General features: G+C 49.2%; 4 protein-coding genes across 6 annotated transcripts; 2 read left to right on the top strand and 2 right to left on the bottom strand.

The window, feature by feature from the left end:
• Window positions 1–2,588: 2,588 nt before the first annotated feature.
• On the top strand, window positions 2,589–8,065 carry SLC37A4 (solute carrier family 37 member 4). Of its 2 annotated transcripts, NM_001205350.2 has the most exon segments (9): window positions 2,589–2,929; window positions 3,725–3,957; window positions 4,264–4,507; window positions 5,008–5,166; window positions 5,413–5,498; window positions 5,974–6,087; window positions 6,275–6,340; window positions 6,697–6,835; window positions 6,945–8,065. In NM_001205350.2, coding segments are annotated over 9 exon segments (1,356 nt in total). In that variant the 5' UTR covers window positions 2,589–2,781; the 3' UTR covers window positions 7,112–8,065.
• A 236-nt stretch (window positions 8,066–8,301) lies between these two features.
• On the bottom strand, window positions 8,302–11,977 carry TRAPPC4 (trafficking protein particle complex subunit 4). Of its 2 annotated transcripts, NM_001191204.1 has the most exons (5): window positions 11,456–11,977; window positions 11,103–11,277; window positions 9,680–9,783; window positions 8,924–9,050; window positions 8,302–8,646 (listed from the first exon to the last, which is right to left on the bottom strand). In NM_001191204.1, exons 1-5 carry the CDS (start codon window positions 11,628–11,630, stop codon window positions 8,568–8,570), a joined length of 660 nt encoding a protein of 219 aa, NP_001178133.1. In that variant the 5' UTR covers window positions 11,631–11,977; the 3' UTR covers window positions 8,302–8,567. The 2 variants fall into 2 exon arrangements, with proteins under 2 accessions (NP_001178133.1, XP_015330173.1); XM_015474687.1 differs by lacking the exons at window positions 9,680–9,783; window positions 11,456–11,977 and having other exon boundaries at window positions 11,103–11,238.
• A 106-nt stretch (window positions 11,978–12,083) lies between these two features.
• Window positions 12,084–13,805, top strand: RPS25 (ribosomal protein S25). Its single transcript, NM_001025315.1, is given in 5 exon segments — window positions 12,084–12,144; window positions 12,381–12,476; window positions 13,014–13,197; window positions 13,554–13,652; window positions 13,762–13,805. Coding segments are annotated over 4 exon segments (378 nt in total). The 5' UTR covers window positions 12,084–12,141; the 3' UTR covers window positions 13,649–13,652; window positions 13,762–13,805.
• Window positions 13,775–21,771, bottom strand: CENATAC (centrosomal AT-AC splicing factor). Its single transcript, NM_001075561.4, has 11 exons — window positions 21,594–21,771; window positions 21,289–21,452; window positions 20,778–20,876; window positions 18,132–18,198; window positions 17,994–18,056; window positions 17,618–17,682; window positions 17,358–17,463; window positions 16,223–16,253; window positions 14,281–14,370; window positions 14,071–14,203; window positions 13,775–13,984 (listed from the first exon to the last, which is right to left on the bottom strand). The coding sequence occupies exons 1-11, from the start codon at window positions 21,711–21,713 to the stop codon at window positions 13,909–13,911; spliced, it is 1,014 nt and encodes a 337-aa protein (NP_001069029.2). The 5' UTR covers window positions 21,714–21,771; the 3' UTR covers window positions 13,775–13,908.
• Between the last annotated feature and the right edge of the window lie 301 nt (window positions 21,772–22,072).

Here is a 22,072-nt window from a genome sequence, read left to right as displayed (position 1 = left end):
TTGGCTCTCCTCCACCTCCTCCCTTTCCTGATCATTTTCCTGCTGTTAAAAAACAAAATTCAAAAAAAAAAAAATTCAACTGAGTAAATTCTAAAGATCTTGTCGACTTCATTCAACAATTTATAAATCAGGACACATCCAATCTAGCACTTAGAAAGGCACTCTGAGGAGCTGTACAAAATGAAAGGCTTTTATAGGTAGAAGAAACAAGAAATTAAGGGAACAAGGAATTAAACTAGGCAAAAAGCAGATTGGTTATTACCAGGTTACTTTCCTTTAGGGAATGGTAGAGGATCTATCAGGTAGATGACATAACTAGTACTGATCAGGCAACTCCTGATTAACTTATTAAGATCCCATTTCTGGGAGAGGCAAAACTGTAATGAAGTCTCCCTTGGGTGATGCGGGGCTTAGCATAAGCAACTCAATTTTGGACCTGCTGCTGTGTTTTTAACATCACTCTAAAAGAGCTTTACTCTTGGGACTTCCCTAGTGGTCCAGTGGTTAAGAATCCACCTGCCAGTGCAGGGGACACGGATTCGACCCCTGGTCCAGGAGGATCCCACATGTCATGGAGCAACCTGTGTGCGCCACAACTACTGAACCCATGCACCCTAGAGCCCATGCTTAGCAACAAGCAAAACCACCGCAATGAGAAGCAGGCACACCAAAAATGAGAGAGTAGACCCAGCTCACCACAACTAGAGAAAGCCCACACAGCAACTGAAGACCCAGAGCAGCCAAAAAATAGATAATTGATTAAAAAACAAAACAAAACACAGCTTTACTCTCAACTTTGAAGCACTTAAAATAATTTCAGCAATTCTTTTATATACTCGGTGAAAGCAGTTATCTAAATTTTCGGAGCTCTAAATCTGTTCAACCCTCACAATCACCCTATGAGGTTGGTAATAAACTGGGGCTCATAGAGATTATTAATTACCCAGGGTCACACTGATCCAAGTAGTGGGTCCGGAATTCGAATTTAAGCTTTACTCAGGGTCCACACTTTAAACACTCCAGCTATTTTAACTATGTCCCCAACAGTCTGACCACAAGATAAATGTTCAAATTGTGCTTACTGAGGCCTGCACTAATTTCTTACAGAAAACACAAGACATTTCCCAGACTGTGAGAACAGTGACTGGTAGCCGGAGGCACTTACTGAAAAATGGTTTCTCGAAGCCAATCTGTTAAGAAGGGAACATATGACTCCAGCCCCTAAGCGGCGCTGTCCTAGTCCGAGGACCGGGTGACCCGCAAGATTAAACCTAAACCATTAGAGCAGGATTGACTCTCAGGACTACAAGTCGCAGGCGGAGGCCCCGCCCCATTCAGGGCGCGGGCGCATGCGCGCGACAGGCCCGGCCGGCCCCGCCCCTTGCTACTCCGGCTCCCACCTCTGTTCAGGTAGGGGGCGGTGTGCGGGGGAGGGGCGTCTCCTGAGGGCGGGACTGGAGCGCGAGTCTCAGGTGTTGGGGCTCTTTTGTCGGAGGCCCAACTTTCTACCCCACACGGAGCTGTTTCTGCGGCTGCCGGTTCAGGGGTGAGGGCACTCGCTGGGTCGAGGGGCCGCCAAAGCACTGTCTGGGACCAGTCGGCGCCGGCTCCTTTGTGTTACACGAGTCCTGGGGTCTCCGCACCACTCCAGCCCTCGTCCATTCCCAGCCGGAGTCGGGTGTCCTGGGTATCTTGAGGACACGGGGCTGGGCAGGTGCCGAGAGCACGCGGCCTCGCTCCCTCCTTCCCCTTCTTACCACTCGGGTCCACCCCGTCAGGCCGAGCCACTCGGCCGCCGAAGCGAGGGGCCTCTGGGGCCTCCGAGCGGCCAACTGCTCCGCTTGCACCCACGCCTTCTGCTCCAGTTGCTTTCCCCACCGAGCTGAAAAGCCAGGGACGTATTGCCGGGGCCCTGGGAAGCGGGGCGCTTGGGGACTACGCCGGGAGTCCTCCGCTGCACCTTCCCGCCCACGGGCTGTCAGGTCACGGTCCCTGAAGCCCCAGCCTGCCAGACCGGAGCCCATACTGACGTCAAGGGTAAAGGCGATCAGACCTCAGCCCCTAGCGGGGCTTTCGATGTGACACTGTGTCTTGAGCTGGGGAGTTTCTCCTGCCTCCCCTTGGTTACAGGTCTGCAACTATCAATAAACAGTTACACCCCACCGTGTGCCAAGAAGCATCGGGAGTTACAGGGCTTGAACTCAACTCTGGAAGACTTGGAAGAGAGGTTGTTTGGAGTTCGTGTCTGATTGAATGTGTATGTGTAGAAACTAACCCAGCACCTAGTGCAGTGCCTCGCAACCAGTAATCCCTCAATAAACTTTCCCTAAATGAATGAGGTAAGTGGCTGAGGAAGCCGGCAGGATCATTCCACCCCTGCCTCCCCTGGGCGCAAGGAGACAAAAGTAATTAGGATAAGTCTTTAATCACCGCTGGTCTCATAGGCTCGCGGAGGCGGAAGCGCCGTGAAAGAAATCCTGGGGACACCGGGTGCTGGCCCAGGTCAGGGACACTGCCTTCCCTCCCGAACCCCCTCCAGCCCCCACAGCCTGGGCGTCAGTAATCTCCTATTTTCTTGTCTCCGTCAGGACACCGGGTTCCCTAGGAGCCGCCCCAGGCTTAATGATTGTCCAGAAGGAGGCTATAAAGGGAGCCTGGGAGGCTGGGTGGAGGAGGGAGCAGAAAAAGCCTAACTCAGCAGACCTGGCACTGAGAGCCCGCCAGCCCCAGACGTGGTCAGAGACTTTGTGTCCCAGCCAGTAGGGCCTGCTCCTTGCCACCATGGCAGCCCGAGGCTACGGGTATTACCGAACCGTGATCTTCTCGGCCATGTTTGGAGGCTACAGCCTGTACTACTTCAACCGCAAGACCTTCTCCTTTGTCATGCCGTCGTTGGTGGAGGAGATCCCTCTGGACAAAGATGACTTGGGTGAGTCCCGGGCCCAGGAACACAGGACCAGTAGGACAAGCTGGGTGTCTGTGCAGTGTGGTGGGTATACGCGCGGAATGTGTGTGGATCGTCTGCACAGCTGAGCCCAAGGGACAGTGCATGTGCAGGATGAGGAAGCTCTGAGATCCATGTCAGTGGGCACAGGTAAAGGACTGTGGGTATGGTCTATGCATGTCTGACGGCTGCGTTTCTGATGTGTGTGTGCATGTGTGCCTGTGACCAACAGGTGTCCCAGAGACACTGTGTGTTAGGGGGACTCTGAGCAGTTTCTGCATCTCTGTGGGTGCAGGCTTAGACCACAGGGTAAGTGCTGGCTGCTGACATTGTGAGCACTGGGAACCGGGGATTTGGCACAATGACTCCATGTGGTCTAGCAGACTATCCCTTCAGGAGGAATAAGGTCCTTGAGTCCAAGTCTAAGCCTTTGCCCCATGTTCAGAGATGGGGCAAGAGAACTGCCAGAGGCCCTAAGGGGGAAATCAAGTATTTGAAAATCACAGGGAGGAGGGCTGTCCTGCCCCCTGACAGCTGCTGCTAGAACTCTCCAAGAGGCTGAAAAGTCATGGGTCAGCCTGGGGCTAATGCTAATGGAGAGATAGAAGGAACAGCCTGACACCATGAATGAATGTCAGGAATCCTTCCTCTTGGAAGGAACCTGTCTCACCCTGCCAGGCACCTCTGCACACCTGACCCCATGACTTCCTCCACCCTCCTGTGCCTTTGCCCCATCCCTAACCCCCCAGCTGTCCTGCTCCCTGCTCTCCTCTTCTGCAGGGCTCATCACCAGCAGCCAGTCCGCTGCCTACGCCATCAGCAAGTTTGTGAGCGGGGTGCTGTCTGACCAGATGAGTGCTCGCTGGCTCTTCTCTTCTGGGCTCCTCCTGGTTGGCCTGGTTAACATAGTCTTTTCCTGGAGCTCCGCAGTGCCTGTCTTTGCTGCTCTCTGGTTCCTCAATGGCCTGGCACAGGGGCTGGGCTGGCCCCCATGTGGCAAGGTCCTACGGAAGGTGAGTGCTTCCGAGGAGCTGGTTCAGGTTGGCAGAGAGGACACCTAAAGACTACATGGGCGTGCCAGCACCTCCACCCCAGAGCAGGTTCCTCAGGAGTTTCAGCCCAGCTCCTGTTGCTTGTCAAGATATTTTAGGAGGCTGAATGTGGTGGGATCAGGTGGCAGATGAGGGAATTGGCCTTGCCAAGTAGAAGCGCCCTCTGCCTCCTTCCTGTAATGTGAGCTCCTGGGTCTGTCCCACCTGACCCCACCTTCCGTATGGACTGGAGTCTGGGCACCTACTCTGTTCCTCTCTGCCCCACAGTGGTTTGAACCATCTCAGTTTGGCACTTGGTGGGCCATCCTATCAACCAGCATGAACCTGGCTGGAGGGCTGGGCCCCATCCTGGCAACCATCCTCGCCCAGAGTTACAGCTGGCGCGCCACGCTGGCCCTGTCTGGGGCACTGTGTGTAGCCGTCTCCTTCCTCTGTCTCCTGCTCATCCGCAATGAACCTGCTGATGTTGGACTCCAAAACCTGGACCCCACTCCCTCCAAGGGCAAGAAGGGTGAGTACCCACTGAAGCCAACCTCTGGGAACCTTCCTTTATCATTCACCTGGCAGACTTTCACTGAAGATAGCTGTATGCTTGGCCCTGTGCTAGCCAATGGATGTCAGGGGAGGGATGCTGATGGAGTGGGTGGGGCGTAAGTAAAACTCTATCCTGAGACAGTAGTACCAGCCAAGTGGCAGAGCCAACAAATGCTATGACTCACGTTATAGCCTGGTCCTTCCTTATAACAAAGCCAGTTCCTTGTGTGGACAGCATCCTAAGCTTAAGTGTCTTGGGTACCTCCTCCATCCTCACTGGTTCTCACATTATCGTTCACTGGTTGAGACTTGCAGTGGAGGGGAGAGGGCAGAACGGTAGGTGAAGGGGTACCTTTGTGCTGATCCTTGTATTTGTGGATGGACTCTGTCCCTGTGGCTAGTTAATGAGTGGTGGGGGCTTGAGGTGGGCAGGGCAGCTGGAGCAGAGTTTGAGGCCTGGCCTCCTCCCACCCCCAGGCTCCTCGAAGGAGGAGAGTACCTTACAGGAGCTGCTGCTGACCCCTTACCTGTGGGTGCTGTCCACCGGCTACCTTGTGGTGTTTGGAGTAAAGACGTGCTGTACTGACTGGGGCCAGTTCTTCCTCATCCAGGAGAGAGGACAGTCTGCCCTTGTGGGTGAGATGAGTGTTGGGATGGGGCAGGCCTAGGGAGCAGGAGCCAATGCAGGGGATGGGAAATTCAGGCCCAGTTCCCTTTATCCCCCCTCCTCTTTCCTGAGGCCAGATACTACTCAGGCAGCCATAGTCAGTCACTCTTGGGGACCCTGTGCATCTCTGGGTTTAAGCCAGTCTGGAACAACCCCAAGGTGTAACGCCCTTCCACCCTCCCTTTCCCTCTTCCCACTGCAACTCCTCACTGCAGGTAGCTCCTACATGAGTGCCCTGGAGGTTGGGGGCCTTGTAGGCAGCATCGCAGCTGGCTACCTGTCAGACCGGGCCATGGCCAAGGTGAGTGGGCAGAAGGGACAGGAAGGAGGAGGGTCCCTTTAAATCTTCCCAGCATGACTGGGACACCAGAAGTGGGAGCCCTGGGGCACATGCAGCTTGGCATGTGCTGGTTTAGGCTGGCTGAAGTGGGAATGTTTCCAGGATATTTTTCTTCATTAAGAATGTGGAGATGAAGTTAAATGATGTCAAGGAGAGCCAGCATTTCTCTCTGCCTAGCTTCTCCACAGCCCCAGGAAAACTGGGTGCAGCCTGCCAGCCCATGTCCTCGAGCCTGCCCCAGGTGGAGGAAGGGATGTTGTGGAGTTTGGCCTCAGAACATAATAAGCAGGTCTCAGGGCCTCCCAGAGCTGCCCTGGGCCAAGAACTGCAGTGGGATTGCCAAAGACCAGCCAGCAGAGGCCTGCTGTGTCAGAGTCCAGGGGTGGGGGTTCTCTGCTGCTCCTGGGGCCTGACATTGCCAGGACTGTGCCCACAGGCAGGGCTGTCCATCTACGGGAATCCCCGCCATGGCCTGCTCCTGTTCATGATGGCTGGCATGACGGCGTCCATGTACCTCTTCCGGGCCACTGTGACCAGTGACTCCCCCAAGGTAAAGAGGGCCTGGCTCACAGCAGGGACAAGGATGAGAAAGCAAGGGCCACTGACTCTGTCTCCCTCTCCCTGGCCTTTCTCGGACTGTCCTTTTCAGCGGTTCGTTCCTCAGTTCCCCTCTTCTATGCTCTGGTGCCCCTCCTTGACTCTGGGCCTGGTTTCTTCTCCACTCTGTGCTCCTCTAGGATACTGCTTTCTGGACTCCGGCTCTTCACCCTCTTGCTGAGATCACAGGCTTTACAGAGAATGAGGTGCTCCATCTTTATCTCTGGTTTCTCTCTTGGTGTGTCTCACCTTTATCCTACCGCGCTCTGCCTCGTCCCTAGCCAATCTGGCTTGCACAAATCTTGAGAGGGGACAGCATCTAACTCAAGAGGGATGGCTTCCGTACCTCCCTCACCTACCCACACAGGCCCCTAGGTCGGTTCAGTGTGGCCCCTGCTCCTCCAGTCCTGTAGTCACATGTACTGGGAAGTGGTCTGTATGCAGAAGCCACTCTCTCCTTACAACTGTTTGTTCCCAGGGCCAAGCACTCTCTCCTGTGGCAGGGGCAGGTAGGTGGCAGTCTTTCTCAAACTCTAATTGCCACCCTGCACTGCCTTTACAGCTCTGGATCCTGGTGTTGGGAGCTGTGTTTGGTTTTTCCTCTTATGGTCCCATTGCCTTGTTTGGAGTTATAGCCAATGAGTGCGCCCCTCCCAACTTGTGTGGCACCTCCCATGCCATTGTGGGACTCATGGCCAATGGTAAGTGATACCCCCACTGATGCCTTGCACTCAGGCAGCGAGGGGCTGGATTAAGCCCCTCTGGCTCCAGCCTCACAGTGACACAGGCTCTTCTCCTCCTCCATGACAGTGGGAGGCTTTCTGGCTGGGTTGCCCTTCAGCACCATTGCCAAACATTACAGTTGGAGCACAGCCTTCTGGGTGGCTGAGGTGATCTGTGCGGCCAGCACAGGTGCCTTCTTCCTTCTACGAAACATCCGCACCAAGATGGGCCGAGTGCCCAAGAAGGCTGAGTGAAGACAGCGCAGGCTCGGAGCATCCTGTCCTACTTGTGGCCTTTCCCCTCCGTGGGGGTAGGAAGGGAAAGGAGGGAGGGGGCCGTCTTGACTAACACCTTTGACTTCCCCTTTCTGCTCCTTTTCCCTTATCTACATGGCACTAGGAAGTTATCAGTAGTTAATGAGGTCCCAGCTCATCTCATCTCTATTTAAAGGACAACCTTTGTTCTTGGACTCTATTAGCTCCTATTTCCTGCCTTCAAATAGGAAGCCCTTGCACTTAAGAGTGTCTCCTATACCCTTCTCCCTCTCCTGAACCCCATCCTGTCTCCATCTCACCCCATCCTCACCTGAGGTGAGGCATCTCCTGCCTGCCGCGGCTGGGCAGCCATGGCCCAAGACTTCTGCCAGAAGGCCTCAGCAGGGGGGCAACTGCTCCTGCCAATACCTTGGACTCCAGGGCCAAAGGGTCACTCTCACCAATACAAAGGGTACAACAGGTGGGAGGGTAGAAAAGATTTGTTATAGAGAATTAAAACTAGATTTGATACTAACCTTGTCAGTGAATCATTCTTTCAAAAGGTGTAATACAAGCCAGAGACAGCTTTCCTTTGGGAAATACTCCCTTAATACCTGCATTCTCTACCCCAAGAGAGACTTCATTCCCCTGGAATAGGAAAGCTGAAGGGTAAATGGACTCCTTTAAGCTCCTGCCTCTTCTGCCTTCAACTTCATACTGCAGAATTCAATGAACGTTTGAGAGATGACGCTACTGGGTGTCAGGCAGTTTAAATAACTTGCTGCAGGGAGGCAACAGTATAGTCAGAAAGTCTAGGTTCAAGGTCTGCTGGTAACTAGCTTTGAGACTTCGAAACAGAGAGTTTGTACTTTGCTAAATCTCATCTGTAACACAAACAGGATGAACATCCTGAGCTAAGGGAGAGGATGAAGTGAAATAAAGCAGTAAAACCTGGCTGTGAGCCCTTGATAAATGTTCCATCGTTTTCATTATCATCACTACACCACCCAGGAAGTCAGTGGCAATCCAAGACTCCTGCTTCAAAGTCCCATGTTCATTCATTCACTTAATATATATTTGTTTTGTTTTCTACTGGAACACAGTATCTCAGCTTCCTTGAATTCCCTTATCATTCCTGTTTCCCCTTCTGAGGCTTTCTCCCCCAAACCAGCAATTAGGATAGCAAACACTGAGCTCAAAGGAATGTTTATTACAACATTTATGGGCCTACCTCCTATAAATAATTTGTATAGAGTTGGGAAGTAGGACCATGATAGATATAGGAGGAAAGAGAGAATGGTATTAAGGCTCGGGATCAGAACATGTCATCAGGCTCAGCATCCTCCCATTTTCAAGTGCAATAACAATGCTGCCAGGATCTCCATCAAAGTGGAAACCGCAGGATTCCTGCTGTAGGATCTCTTAAGAATTTGGTGGGGTCCACTGCAGGTTCAGCCTAAGACCCAGGTCCAAAGGTTCCAGCCTTCTCTGCCACCTCCAGGGCTAACTTCAGGTTCTGGTCAAACAGTTCACACCTACGCCAGGCCCAGGAGGCACAAGTAAGGACAAAGTGTTAGGCCTGGCTCTCTCCCCGCCGTGGGTACAGAGGCACAGCCAGTGAAAACTCTGCTTGAAGGCCATGAACCTCAAGGAAAGTCCTTGCTTTCTCAAAGAATAAGTAAGTGAAAGGCTAGTTACTTTTGTTTTATTTAAAAATAATTCTATTACACTTCAAAATGACACTGGGGAAGAAAATACAGGGAAAGGAAACAAGGAGGCTTTGACCAGAATCTACAGACTGGGACGGCTTACCTGATGGGCATTTCCAGGGAGTAAAATGGATTCTTCAGGGCAAAATCTGAATAAATCTCATAAATTTTTCGGAGAAGAGAATCTATCCCAGCCTGTCTAGGATCCGCCAGCACCACAAACTTTATCCCTGGAGAGGGACCATGAATGATTACCAAAGGGTAGAGAATCAGCAAATAATATTGTCCTGTTTGTACAGCACTGTATATGCTCATTTTTATTTTATCCTTATTGCCCCATAAAACATGAAAAGCAAGCCTTTGAATCTACAGGTGAGAGCAGAGAAGTGAAATGACTTTATAGCACCACCCAGCTGATTGAGTGACTAGGCTTTGGGTTCTAGCTCTGTCGCTTACTTCTGGCCTGGGTGCCCCTCAGCAGAAAGCGCCAGGCAGGGAACAAACTCAGGCAGTTTTCAGTGCTCTGCCTTCACGAAGTGAGGACATGCCACTCAGGATCCAAAGGCCATTTCAACTGGCATTCCAGTTTCATTTTGGAACAACACTTACACCTTCCAAAATGTGTGCAACTTGAGAGAACACTAAGGTGAGTTTATCTGCGCACAGGATAACGAGGGCTGAGCATGGACAAAACTGCCGTCAAGATTAAATATTGGCTTTAGATTCACAAAACAAATAACTGTGCACTTGTCCCAGAAAAGGCTAACCACCACCCCCTTGCTTACCAGAGCCAACTTTGGTCAATGCCTTCCTCCAACCAGACCCATCGCATGTCTCTGACCTGTTTGGAAGCGCGTACCTGTCAGTGTCTGGAAGCAGTGCAGTTTGAATGTATCTGTCTCCAGCATCTCAATGCCTGAGCTGCCCTGTTCAGGAGACAGCTGGGAGCCGATTGCGAACAGCCTATTTGCAAGAAAGGCAAAGTTGGGAATGTACCTCATCGCTATACGGGAGGAGTGCTTTTCAAACTTTTCCACCGAGGTGACCCTTATCTTCTGAACACTTAAATTACAACTTGAAATAGAAACAGCAGTATCAAAATTTCCTAAGAATCCATTTGAATTCTGCATGTATTTTACATTCATACTTTGCTACAAAACATAATACATTGAAAACTTTGGGTAAAATTAACACTCGGATTACGTGCCATGTTTACCCACCAGCTGACTATGCATATCCAACCCATCTTATAATACAACTGACAGCAGAAAAGGATCTTGAAGATCATTTAATCACCTTACTTTAAAGATGAACATATTAAAACTCAGGAAAGAGAAGGTGACTTAGGCAAACAAAATCACACCACTGCCAGCATTACCTAAAGCCTAGTCATACTGGATCAATTCTTTTCATGACACAGAACTGATGATTTAGGAGGAGGCAGAGAAGGCTGATGGGACCCTACACTCACACCAAGAACAGAAGACACTGGAGGTGGACAACTTGCCCCAAATCCTTGACACGAGTTGTACGATCATTTATATTTTCTTGACTTCATGAACCTTGGCATACAAATCAAATGTTTTTCTATCGTGGGCATGATCCTATGCTAGTTTCAGAAATCAACCCAACTGTTGGGTTTGTGACCAATTAGCTATGTCTAGTAGTTCTGGGTTACCTTAGTGGATTTCTCCCCTCAAATGCTCTAACTGGCTGGCCCTGAGAAAATTTACTTTACAAAAAATTTTAGTTATGTTCAGGTCACTCTTGGTATGACTAGATGGACTCCACTCACCTGGCCAATTGATAAGGACTGCTCTGACCCCAGTCATAAATATGAATTTTCTTCTATTACTCAAGCTCAATCAGAAAAACAAGCAAAGGTTTAGCCAAGGAATAAAATCTCCCACAATTATGGAATGGATTTATGTAGATGGGGCGTTTCTGGTGGCTCAAATAAATGGTAAAGAATCCCTCTGCAATGCAGGAGACCCAGGTTCCATCCCTGGGTAGGGAAGATCCCCTGGAGAAGAGAATAGCTACCCATTCCAGTATTCTTGTCTAGAGAACTCCATGGACAGAGGAGTCTGGTGGGCTACAGTCCATGGCGGGTGGGGGGGCGGGTCACAAAGCGTGGGACACAGCTGAGGGACTGTGTTACTTTTTTAGAGAAAGGTAAGCACCGCCAGTCAGCAAGTCTCTGAGCGCAGAATTACACTAATCCAGTCAGCCTATGAGCCAAGAGTAGACAGACAGAATCTAGGAAGAGTTGTGGGACTTACGAGTGGAACATCGAGGCCAGCATGAGCTTCTCATTGGAGGTGAGGCGAGGGCGGCCGAATCGAATGGACACCGGGTAGTTAGCAGGGTTGCCCAGGTACTCCAGCACCTCTTTCCCATCGGCCGTATACTTGCCATTCACGTCCACACCATTGATAGCCAGCACTGCGTGGCCCACTGCAATGGCGAAGCTAACCGTCAACCAAGCCTGACTGCGGATCCCGCCAACGGTACAAATTACCCGGGTCCCAACTTCATCCGCTCCCCCGCCCAGAGATAGCGGCCCACCAAGGCAGCACCTGGCCCCGCCTCCCCACCCCCACCCCCCCGCGCCCCGGGACCGAGCCTAACCCACCCCGGATGCCGTCTCGCTGGCCGAAAGCTACCAGCACACGCTCGTCGTGCAGCTTAAGTAGCAGATCCAACGGGTAACTGAAAGTTTTCTCAGCCTCGGCCCGTGGGGCGTAGCTGTCCAACTGGTAAATAAGGCCGCCAGCTTTGTTCACCACATAAACACTGAAAATCGCCATAGCTGCCGCCGAGGCTGCCGGACTAGGATACGCCTCTTCCTCCCGGCCCCGCCCCGGACGCGCAGCACGGGGCCCGCCCTCGGCGCTCCAGGCCTCGCTTCCCTTCCCAGGCTCGCGGGGCCCGCTGAGGCGCTTGAGCACTTGGAGCACGCCTGGGTGTCACTAACACAGGGACTTTAGTTTCCGGGACCTATAAAATTGTTCTCCTTTCCTTTTAACCGGATCTTAGCGCCAGGAAAGTATAAAATATAACCTCTCAACTGGCTGCAAAATCGAAAAGCCAGGGATAACGCCGAGAGTGTGACGTTCTGGAGGCTGACCCTACTTCCGGCAGCCAGTTCCGGTCTGAGCCCGACCTGCTTCTCCGAACTTCCTGTGCGTGGCTCCGCCCCTTGTCCCGGAAGCAATCGCTGCGGCTGGAGGTTTCTGGGCTTGCTCGCAGGGCGCATTTCCTTTTTGTCCGACATCTTAGCGAGGCTGCAGTGGCTGCAGCTGCTCTCCGGGCTTCGCTATGGTGAGCTTGGGGTAGGGGAAGCTGGCGTTGTTCTGGGAGCGGGCGGTGCCGGCGCGCGTTTGGGGCAGCATCGGAGGAGGGCTTACATAACTGTCGGGCCACGTGTGAAGATGGGAGGGCTGTAGCTTGCCCCATGTGCTCCGGTAGTGGAGTCTAGGCAGGGTGGGGGGCGAAGGAGTAGCGGGAGCGTGGAGGGCTGCCTGTGACCTGGCCGCATTCCGGTTTTTCTCCTACAGCCGCCCAAGGACGACAAGAAGAAGAAAGATGCCGGAAAGTCGGCCAAGAAAGACAAAGATCCAGTGAACAAATCTGGGGGCAAGGCCAAAAAGAAGGTAGGAGTAAAGCTCCTCAAACGGTGAGGGATGTTGGGGACGTCTAGTCTCATTTCCGTATACTGTAGCAAATGGCTTGTAAGGTTGTGGGGTTTAGAGTCAGGTTAATAAGAGTTTATACTCACATCACCGTTTTGGTTTTGACTCTCATAAAGAACGGGGGTGTATATGCTACTCGGAAATGACAAAGTGTATACTGAGCTACTTTAATTGGGCTAGTGGGGCTCAGCCAATATCCGAAAGCCTCAAAGATAGTTTATTTTCCCACCAACGTAGTGTCTCCAACGCCTTCAGCAGTAACCAAAGTCTCTTTTACTTTGAACTTGGCTCTATAGTTATTTCAACCTTAATTTGCTGAGTGTTTGCAGATTCTGAATTTTATAGGTTTCTGCAGCCAAGGGACAGACCCACTCTTGTATAGCTGTGCAACCGTGTAACAGTTCTTTGAGTCAGGTTGTTCCGGAGAAGGGAAATACTGGTTCTTTGGAGAGCACTGATTTTTTTTTTTTTTTTTTTCTTACTTTTTTTGGTGAGCAGAAGTGGTCCAAAGGCAAAGTTCGGGACAAACTCAATAACCTAGTCTTGTTTGACAAAGCAACATATGACAAACTCTGTAAAGAAGTTCCCAACTATAAGCTTATAACTCCAGCTGTCGTCTCTGAGAGACTGAAGATTCGTGGTTCCCTGGCCAGAGCAGCCCTTCAGGAACTCCTTAGTAAAGGTGAGAGGAGAGTGTGTTGTACTGGCTTGTATGCTTTTTGCACCTTAGTTTGGGCTGACCATGTTAGCCATTTTAAATGCAGTAGGTTAGAAGTTAGCAATACAATTCTAGCATGTAATCTAGACTATTGGTAGTGCCTAACAGTGGAAACAGTGATTTTCAGATTACAGTAAAGTGTTGTGAGGGTAGCCATCCCAAGAGCAGGTAATGAGTCCCTTCTTTTTAAGGGGTGAGTCCGATTAGATTATCAGCAAGAAATGTAGGCATGTCTCCTAAAGTCATGCTTAAATTGAGCATTTTTAGTTTGTTGAGTTTTTATAGTACTTTTGTGTGAAAATTTTGTCCTTTCTTCCTAGGACTTATTAAATTGGTTTCAAAGCACAGAGCTCAAGTGATTTACACCAGAAACACCAAGGGTGGAGATGCCCCAGCTGCTGGTGAAGATGCATGAACAGGTGAGCTGGTGAAGATTCGTGAACCTGGGGCTCCTATACGAAGTACACATCCCCTTCACAAGGGTCTGTCATTCTGATTTGATTTTTTTTTTTTTCTTTTTTTAAACAGGTCCCACCAGCTGTACATTTTGAAAAATAAAACTTTATTACATCAAATAAGTGGGTTTGTCTGGTTCCTAAGAAAGGTAGTTATAGGATAATAGCATATAACAGATTTGTTGCCTTGGCTTTGAACTTTATGGTGGTTGGAAATACATCAGGAAGCCATTAGCGTTTTTCCTTTATGTGACTGCTGTTTGTTTCTTGCTGCAGCTTCAGTTTTGAATTGATGCCTGAAAAGAAATGAAAGGTTAGCAGCACAAAGAGTGAAATCTCCACATGGGGGGAGCAGGTTGAGGTCCTGACACTGGGCTGGTACCTGGATTGCCAGCGGCGTCCATTATTCCAGACCCGGCCAAAAGAGGGCAGCCAGCCGGCACTGGTGCTGGAGCTGTGGTCAAAGTTGGCCCCAACTCTGTCTGGTGGGAGTTTCTTCAGTTTCTGTTTTTCCTCTACAATGAGCAGTTTTATTTGAGTAGGAAGACTTACAGAGTAGGAAGCCTCCATCACCATTCCTGTATTAACTTACTTTCTTTAAGAAACTCTTCATAGGAGGGTCCTATTTGTTGGTTCCCAGAGCTACAGTCCTCATCTTGGACCATCCAGGGAGGTGTGGCACCTGGAAAAGGAAGACCCTTTAAGCAGAAATGAAAACACTTGAGTTATGGACCATGGGAATTAGAGGGGCTTCAGCTTACTGGAGAAGGAAATGGCAACCCACTCGTGTTCTTGCCTGGAGAATCCCAGGGACGGGGGAGCCTGGTGGGCTGCCATCTCGGGTCGCACAGAGTCAGACATGACTGAAGCAACTGAGCAGCAGCAGCAAGCTTATTGGAGGCATGACACAACAAACCACACATTTAAAGTGTAGAATTTGAAATGTTTGGGGTAAAATCACACCGGGTATCCTTGTGCCCCTTTAAATTATTTTTTAGCGCACCTCCTTTATACCCCTTTCCCAGGCCCAGGCAACCACTGATGTGTGTTCTGTTGCTATAGATTAGTTTGCCTCTTCTATAATTTTGCATAAATGGAATATAATGTGCACTCTTGTCTACCTTTTAGCAGTTATTCTGAGATTGTGTGTTGCAGGTATCAGTCATTCCTTCCTTGTTGAGTATCCTTTGAATTGTTCAGATTTGTTGGGGCACATTTAGATTTTTTCAACTTTTAAAGAAACTGCTAAACTCTTCCCAAGTAGTTACGCCATTTTGCATTCTCATCAGCAGTCTATGAGAGTTCTGCTGCTCAGTTGCTTCAGTCGTGTCTGACTCTGCGACCCCAGAGACGGCAGCCCACCAGGCTCCCCCGTCCCTGGGATTCTCCAAGCAAGAACACTGGAGTGGGTTGCCATTTCCTTCTCCAATGCATGAAAGTGAAAGTGAAGTCGCTCAGGTGTGTCTGACTCATCGAAACCCCATGGACTGAAGCCTACCAGGCTCCTCCATCCATGGGATTTTCCAGGCAAGAGTACTGGAGTGGGGTGCCATTGCCTTCTCTGAAGAGTTCTGCATACATACATTTTTTTTTTTTTTGCTGTGTGACATGGTCAACTCATTCCTTGTCCAGGGATCAAACCCACACCCCGTGCATTGAGTGCAGACCCTTAACCACTGAAGCACCAGATAAGTCCATTGTTATAGCTGTTTTGATGACCAACTTTTTATATGCCTTTATTGAGTTTTGTGCTATGCTTAAGTTGCTTGAGTTGTGTCTGACTCTGGACTGTAGCCCACTGGGCTCCTCTGTCCCTGGGGTTTTCCAGGCAAGAATACTGGAGTGAGCTGCCATGACCCTTGAAGGGGATCTTCCCAACCCAGGGATCAAACCCATCCCTCTTCAATCTCCTGCCCTGGCACACAGGTTCTTTACCAGTAGTGCCACCTGGGAAGCCTGCTGAGTTTTGAGAGGTCTTCATATATTGAAGATACAGGTTCTTCATCAGATGCTTTTCTTTTTTTGAAAAACATGTTTATTAAGCTAAAGTTTTGCAGTGTTTTTCAGGCAAAATATTTTTTCCCTTAGTTGAAACACAAAGAGGCTGTCTGGCTGTGGCAGGTCTAATGCTGTGGTGGGCATTATGTAAGGTACAGAGACTCTGACCCTCAACTGCAAGTAATTTCAGATATTAAATACAGTTCCCTGTGCTATACAGTAGGACCCTATTTAGTTGATACCCTTATTTTGTCTCCACAACTGCATGCATTCTTGCTATAAAAGAATTATAGTTCTTGTTTCTCTTTAATATAAAAATATTAAGTATTATTTTAAGAAATACAGAGGTTGAACAAAAACCCATGTAAGAATTACAATGTCCCAACATTTACTAACTTTAAAACACCTTAAATATGAAAGTAAGAAAATCTGGTAAACAGGTAAACGTATGTTTGTTACTTTTCTGAGTTAGATGCATTTGACATATGTGTCGGGTACCCTCCTACCAGTGAAAGAAACATTGCCATGGGCCTTACCTGAGTGTATGTTACCGATTCCTGGTGTATCCTGTAGTGGAAAATGGGGGGAAAATTATAAGAAAGCCAAGAGATGATAAGGATACTCAGCCTAGAGGAAGAAATTGTACAGGAGGTGGATGGAACCACTGCCACAACACTGATGCTGCGCTGGGTTTATGTTAAACCTCACAGAGCATAGGAAATCACTGAAGGACAGTCTCGTCCCCACCAGACTCAAGGGCTCAGGCTGGAGATGTCCCAAAATAAAGTGCTACTACATGATAGGTAAACAAAACCCCTTCCTCACAGAGCGTACATATTACTGGGGAAGAGAACTAACTATGAATTACACAAATTACATTCACAGCTTTTTACATGGTATGACATACATTTATAAGTTTTCCATGAAAAAGTGACAGCTGAAGGGGAAGGTATGGGTAAGTAGAGGAGGGAAGGAAGACATGTCATTTAAGACAGTGGGAGGGAAGTTAAAAGGGAGGGGACATAGTTATGGCTGACTCACAATGTATGGCAGGAACCAACACATATTGTAAAGCAATTATCCCCCAGTTTAAAAAAAATAGCAAATAGATGTTCAAAAGTAAAGAGCATAGCAGGAGGCTGGAGGATAGGATGTAAGATAGCAGGTGATGAGGTTATTTCTCGTGTTTGGCACAAGATTGCAGGAGGAGTAGAGATTGTTCCAAGGTGAAATAGAGGCCAAATTCAGGAGACAAGGCATACACACTGAGCAAATCAGAGAGATGAAAAAAAGGAGGTGGGCATACTCATTGAGGGAATGTGAGAGATGAAAAAAAGGTGATAATCTGTCTACAGTTACTAGAAAGGAGTGGTGGGGGTTAGGTGCCTGTGGGTATCTGTAAGTGTCCCTGTGTTGAGCTGGAACTGGCACGGGATGATTTGGGAGTTGGCGCTCCTATGTGACAGTGGGGGTCATGTGGATACCATGGAGGCTGAGGAATGAGCACATGATGCTGTGGAACAGGGCAGCAAGAGGGAAAAGCCTGCAAACACAGGAATGGTCAGAATACACAGAAAAGCCAGGGGAGGGGTAGCTGGGGGTAAAAAAAAAAAAAGCCAGGGGAGATGGGTGTCCTGGAACCGAGGGGGCATTAGCCCTTTCCCATTGTACCTGATGGCCAATGAATGTCAGAGGCTGTCCTGTCTCCATCCAGTCAAGCTCTGGGGCTGGAGGCAGGTCCAAGTATGAGGGCTGCTGTGAGGTGGAGGCTACTTGGCTGAAAAAGACAAACCGGAGCCAGGCTGGCAGACAAGGTCCTTTAGCCATGAGGACAGCAAGAATGAGATTTGTTTCCATGTCCTGATCACAGTTACACAACGTTCTAAGAGGTATCAGAATGTCCAATAAGAGGTTTCCTAACAGTCTTTTACCTGTTTGTCCCTTTCCGGCTTCCAGGTGCTGAAGAGCCCTCTTCTGGGTCTGGCACTGTCTGAGGCTGAGTTTGATTCAGGAAAAATAAATGTGTCTAGAATGCTTAAGAATTTGCCTAGGCCATGCTCCCCACCTCCATAAGTAAACAAATTGAGGATACTGCCCCATCTGGCAACCTCCCTCCCTCCCAGCCATGCCCACATTTTCTCCACTGATAAGGCCTGCCCCCTGGTGGGCAGGGAAGGGAATTCAAGACAAGCAGATGGAGTCCATGAATTTTTCATCAGAAGAGCTGGTAGGTTGAAATGCTGGACCTGGGAGAACCAGGAATCAGTGGATTTGGATACTGCTCTGGCTCCTCCGAGGGAAACCAACCTCTAAGACAGACCGAACCATCTCCTGCCGGCTTTGCTCCACCTCTCGGATCTGAGCTGCCATCTGTGGGAGAGGGGTGACTTAGGCAGGTACCAGAAGGTGGGGCTGGGTCCTTCAGAGGCCTTTCCTTTAACTCACCTCTTTAATCACTTCATCTTCTTTTTCCTCATAGGAATCCAGACTTTTCACCATGGATTTCTTGAATCTAAAAAGGAAAGGGGCAAGTCACCCCAGAATCCCAGTCCCTGCCAGTTGTGAAAAGATCCTCAGTAGATCATTTTTCTCTGGATTCTGAATAGTGTCAGGCTCCCAGAAACCAAATCTCAGTAGTACAATGAACTCCCATGTACCTCTCACCCAGATTCACTGTTAACATTCTGCCATACTGGCTCCAGTTCTCTTTTCCTTTCTCCCAAGAACATGAGACTTAATTCTAAATTTTTCAGTACGTATTTCCTGGGAAAAGGAACAGCCTATGAAACCATTACCATACTTAAAAAAATCAATTACCCTTTCTGATGTCCAAATTGTCCCATATCTGGCACAATATATTTGCAGTAGTTTTTATCCTATAATACACACAAAAGTATCTGAATAATATCAGTACTACTATCAACAAGACTACTAAGCAAAGCTCAAGATTTCTTTGCAGTTCTTTAGTCCTTGGAAAATAGATTTTTGTTTTCAAATGTTACTTGAATTCTGGGCTTCCCTGGTGGTCCAGTGGTTAAGAATCCATCTTGTAATGCAGGAGACACCAGTTCAATCCCTGGTCCTGGAAGATCCCATATGATGCGAGCCAACTAAGCTCGTGCCCCGCAACTACTGAACCAGCACTGTGGAGCCTGTAAGCTGCAACAAGAGAACCCCCACTCCACAACTAGAGAAAGCACACACTCAGCAACCAAGACCCAGAGCAGCCAAAAAAAAAATTTTTTTTAAAGATGTTACTTAAATTCTTATTCTTTTGTCATTGTTATCAATTTAAGTTATATGATGATTTGTCTTTGCCTAATTTTAATATGTAAAACATTTATATAGGGGAATGGCTCTACCATGGTGCCCTGGCAATCCTTACAGGCAAAGCCTTGAACTGCAGCTTATCAAAGTCTTGGCAGAAGGTCTGCATGATCCTCCCGGAACACAAGAGGACAGGAGGTCTGAAAGGAACTGCTAGGAAGCCATCTCCCATTCGTCTCATTGCTCACAGGAGGCCATTACGAAACAGCTTTTCATTAACTCCCAGTTCTGATGGTGTATGGGGCTTTCTGCTCTCAGATTAGAGCTGCAGATATAAACCCTGGAGCTGCAGTCTAGTCTTGGCTCCCCAACAACAGTATCCCACAGTTCATGCTACAGTCACCCAGCCCTATTTGTATCACTATGGTTCTTTTTGGGGTGTGGGACAACCTGGGAAGCTGGCACTCTGGGCTTACTCTTTTCACTGCCTATGTAAATAATAAGCTGCCTGAATCTAAAAGTGGCTCATCTGTATCTTTACGGGTCAAATCAGTCAAGCCTGGCCTGGCCCTGTCTTGTGTGAGCTTGAAATTTATACAGTTTAAAAATCAAAACTATATTTAAATAAAAAGTTCAGAGAGTCCATCCATATAATTCTCAATTATAACCTTTCTGCTAACTACCCTTTATTCATCCACCAAAAATTCTATAGAGCTGGGTCAGGCTGTGACAAGTAAGTGGCCTGTTTCTTTTTTTAATTTTTAAAAATTTTTGATGTGGACCACTTTTTTAAAAGTCTTTAATTTGTTACAATATTGTTTCTGTTTTGGCCGCAAAGCATGTGAGATCTTAGCTCCCAACCAGGGATCGATGGGAACCCCCTGCATTGGAATGCAGTCTTAACCACTGAACCACCAGGGGCGTCCCTGGCCTCAGTTTCTTATCTCCTCCCGGTCTGAACAGGGAAGACAACGTGATGGCATTTAAGTACTTCTTAATTCCTCATTATTCTCCACTCTGAGTAGAAAGGAATGATAAACACCATGTATTTTCTTAACTCTGGCTTTGGGATCCCCTTGGGTTCCACTCTCCATAATCTCAATACAGTCCCAATCAAAGTGGTGATGTGAGGCTGCATGAGTCCTCTTTGTGAGGCAGTCACAACTCACCCCCTCTGTGCTGCCAAGCTTCCTACACTCCAGGTAGTTGGGGCCTTCCAAGGCCAGTTAAAACTATTAAAAGTGGGTACTGGTTGAGCATCAGATTTTTGCACTCTATAAAAAGCATCTTTTATTTCTAAAGAAACTTAGTAGTCTGTCACATATTTAAATAGTTGACTATGGTCAGCTTTTATTATATACTTCTCTATTTGCTAGAGAAGAGAAGACAGAAGTCGCTCAGTCGTGTCCGACTCTTTGCGATCCCATGGACTGTAGCCCACCAGGCTCCTCAGTCCATGGGATTTTCCAGGCATGAATACTGGAGTGGGTTGCCATTTCCTTCTCCAGGGGATCTTCCCGACCCAGGGATCAAACCCAGGTCTCCCGCATTGTAGGCAGACGCTTTGCCATCCAAGCTACCAGGGAAGCCTCTCTTACTTGCTAAATACATTGTAAATCCCACCCCACCAACTAGATTATAAACCTTTCAAGGACTTTGTCATATTTCATTTGTGTTCAACATGGTGCCTAGAATAATGAGTGCTACAAAGACAATGGACACTAACGAAGTCCTTTCTAAAGTGTCCAATTAGTAGAGGAAGCTCCTGACACAGATGCAAAGAATCCACACTCTGCTACCTCATCATGTGAAGGAATGACTTACCGTGCAAAGTCCTGGGGGGAGATCAAAAACTTCTCTTTCATCTGGAACTCAGCCTTGTTTTCCCACCAGAATTTGTTGGTTGCTTTCTTGTGCTCTGGACTGAGAATGGAGAGGACAAGTAATCTCAATGATAGATTACAGAATATTACATGGCATTTGATAAATAATGCAAACTGACACCTGGGTCTCCGGGCAAGGCTGAGAGAATACTAACAGTAGTTTCCTCAAGATCTCCAGTTTCCCCCTTCCAATAAAAATGTGACAATCTGACAGGAAGTGATGGGAAGAAACCTTGATTGAGCCAGTTGTCCAGTCAAGGCCACCCCAGCACTGGGACCACTGGGACCATAAGGCCGCTACCCCTCGGGTTGGCCATGCCTACCAGATGACTGAATCATCCAATCTGATCAAATCACAAAAACGTTCTTCCTCTCACCCACCCTAGAGCCTCCCTCCATTCATTTATAGATTAACATAAACAATACTGTATGCGGTTCCGGCCGGCGCTTACCTGGCCAGATGCCCCAGCAGCCCCCCGTGCAGAACGGTCAGGTTTCCGTGGCTCAGGTGTTTCCGCACCTCACAGCCGCAGCACAGGCACCAGCACCATCGCTCGTGCTCGGGCACGTAACGCTCCACCTGAGCGGCGCGGACGGCCTTGCGGGCGGCCTCCACCTGCGGCGGAGAGGATGCCAAGGCGCACAGGCTAAGTAGGACGCCGGCAGGATCCGCAGATCCCACCCCTCGGGCCTTCACAGCCGCGCCCGCAGCCCCGCCCCAGGCCGTCCATGGTTCCCTCCAGCCTCCCGTCCGTACCTGCGGCAGGAGCCGCTCCAAAGCCACCTTCAGCTGCCGCTGGTGCTTGCGACTGTAGACGTGCCCGCGACCGCAGAAGAAAGTCTGGCGGCAAAGAGGACAACGCTGCGCCGGCGCCATCCGCCTAGGACTGGGAAGCCGCGACGCAAAGCTTCTCCTTCGCGGCCCCGTGACCTCTGACCTCTGGGGGCGGGAGAACTCCGAGGCCCCGCGGCCCCCAGCGGCTGGTAGGCGCCACTGCAAGTCCTTTCGCTGCTGCGCACGTTTTTCTCCCGGCTCCTCCCTGTGCGCAAACCCAACCAGTCACGAGCATTGCCAAATGCTGTCTGGCTGGGAAAGGTGAAAGGAAAGAGCGCCTGCAATAGTTAAGGGAGACCCCAAACGTATCGGGAACACTGACAAGGACCCGTACAATGTAACAAATCGTAACTCGTGTTTATAGGGTGCTCAGTATGTGTCCAGAACTTGACACGTACTCT

Source organism: Bos taurus, chromosome 15 (genome assembly GCF_002263795.3).
Source record: "Bos taurus isolate L1 Dominette 01449 registration number 42190680 breed Hereford chromosome 15, ARS-UCD2.0, whole genome shotgun sequence".
Lineage (NCBI taxonomy): Eukaryota > Metazoa > Chordata > Mammalia > Artiodactyla > Bovidae > Bos > Bos taurus.
Note: the sequence above shows the minus strand (reverse complement) of the source record. Positions and strands in the feature narration are given on the sequence as shown.

Excerpts from the sequence above, each read along its gene's own strand:
- TRAPPC4 (NM_001191204.1), bottom strand. The coding sequence starts at position 11,630 with ATGGCGATTTTCAGTGTTTATGTGGTGAACAAAGCTGGCGGCCTTATT. Across the intron at positions 9,784-11,102 it reads CTGGCCTCGATGTTCCACTC|GCTGTTCGCAATCGGCTCCC; the intron begins GTAAGTCCCACA and ends TCTTGCAAATAG. Across the intron at positions 8,647-8,923 it reads TCCCTGGAAATGCCCATCAG|GTGTGAACTGTTTGACCAGA; the intron begins GTAAGCCGTCCC and ends GGCCTGGCGTAG.
- CENATAC (NM_001075561.4), bottom strand. The coding sequence starts at position 21,713 with ATGGCGCCGGCGCAGCGTTGTCCTCTTTGCCGCCAGACTTTCTTCTGC. Across the intron at positions 21,453-21,593 it reads TGGAGCGGCTCCTGCCGCAG|GTGGAGGCCGCCCGCAAGGC; the intron begins GTACGGACGGGA and ends TCTCCGCCGCAG. Across the intron at positions 17,683-17,993 it reads TGGTTCGGTCTGTCTTAGAG|CCTCAGACAGTGCCAGACCC; the intron begins GTTGGTTTCCCT and ends AATCAAACTCAG.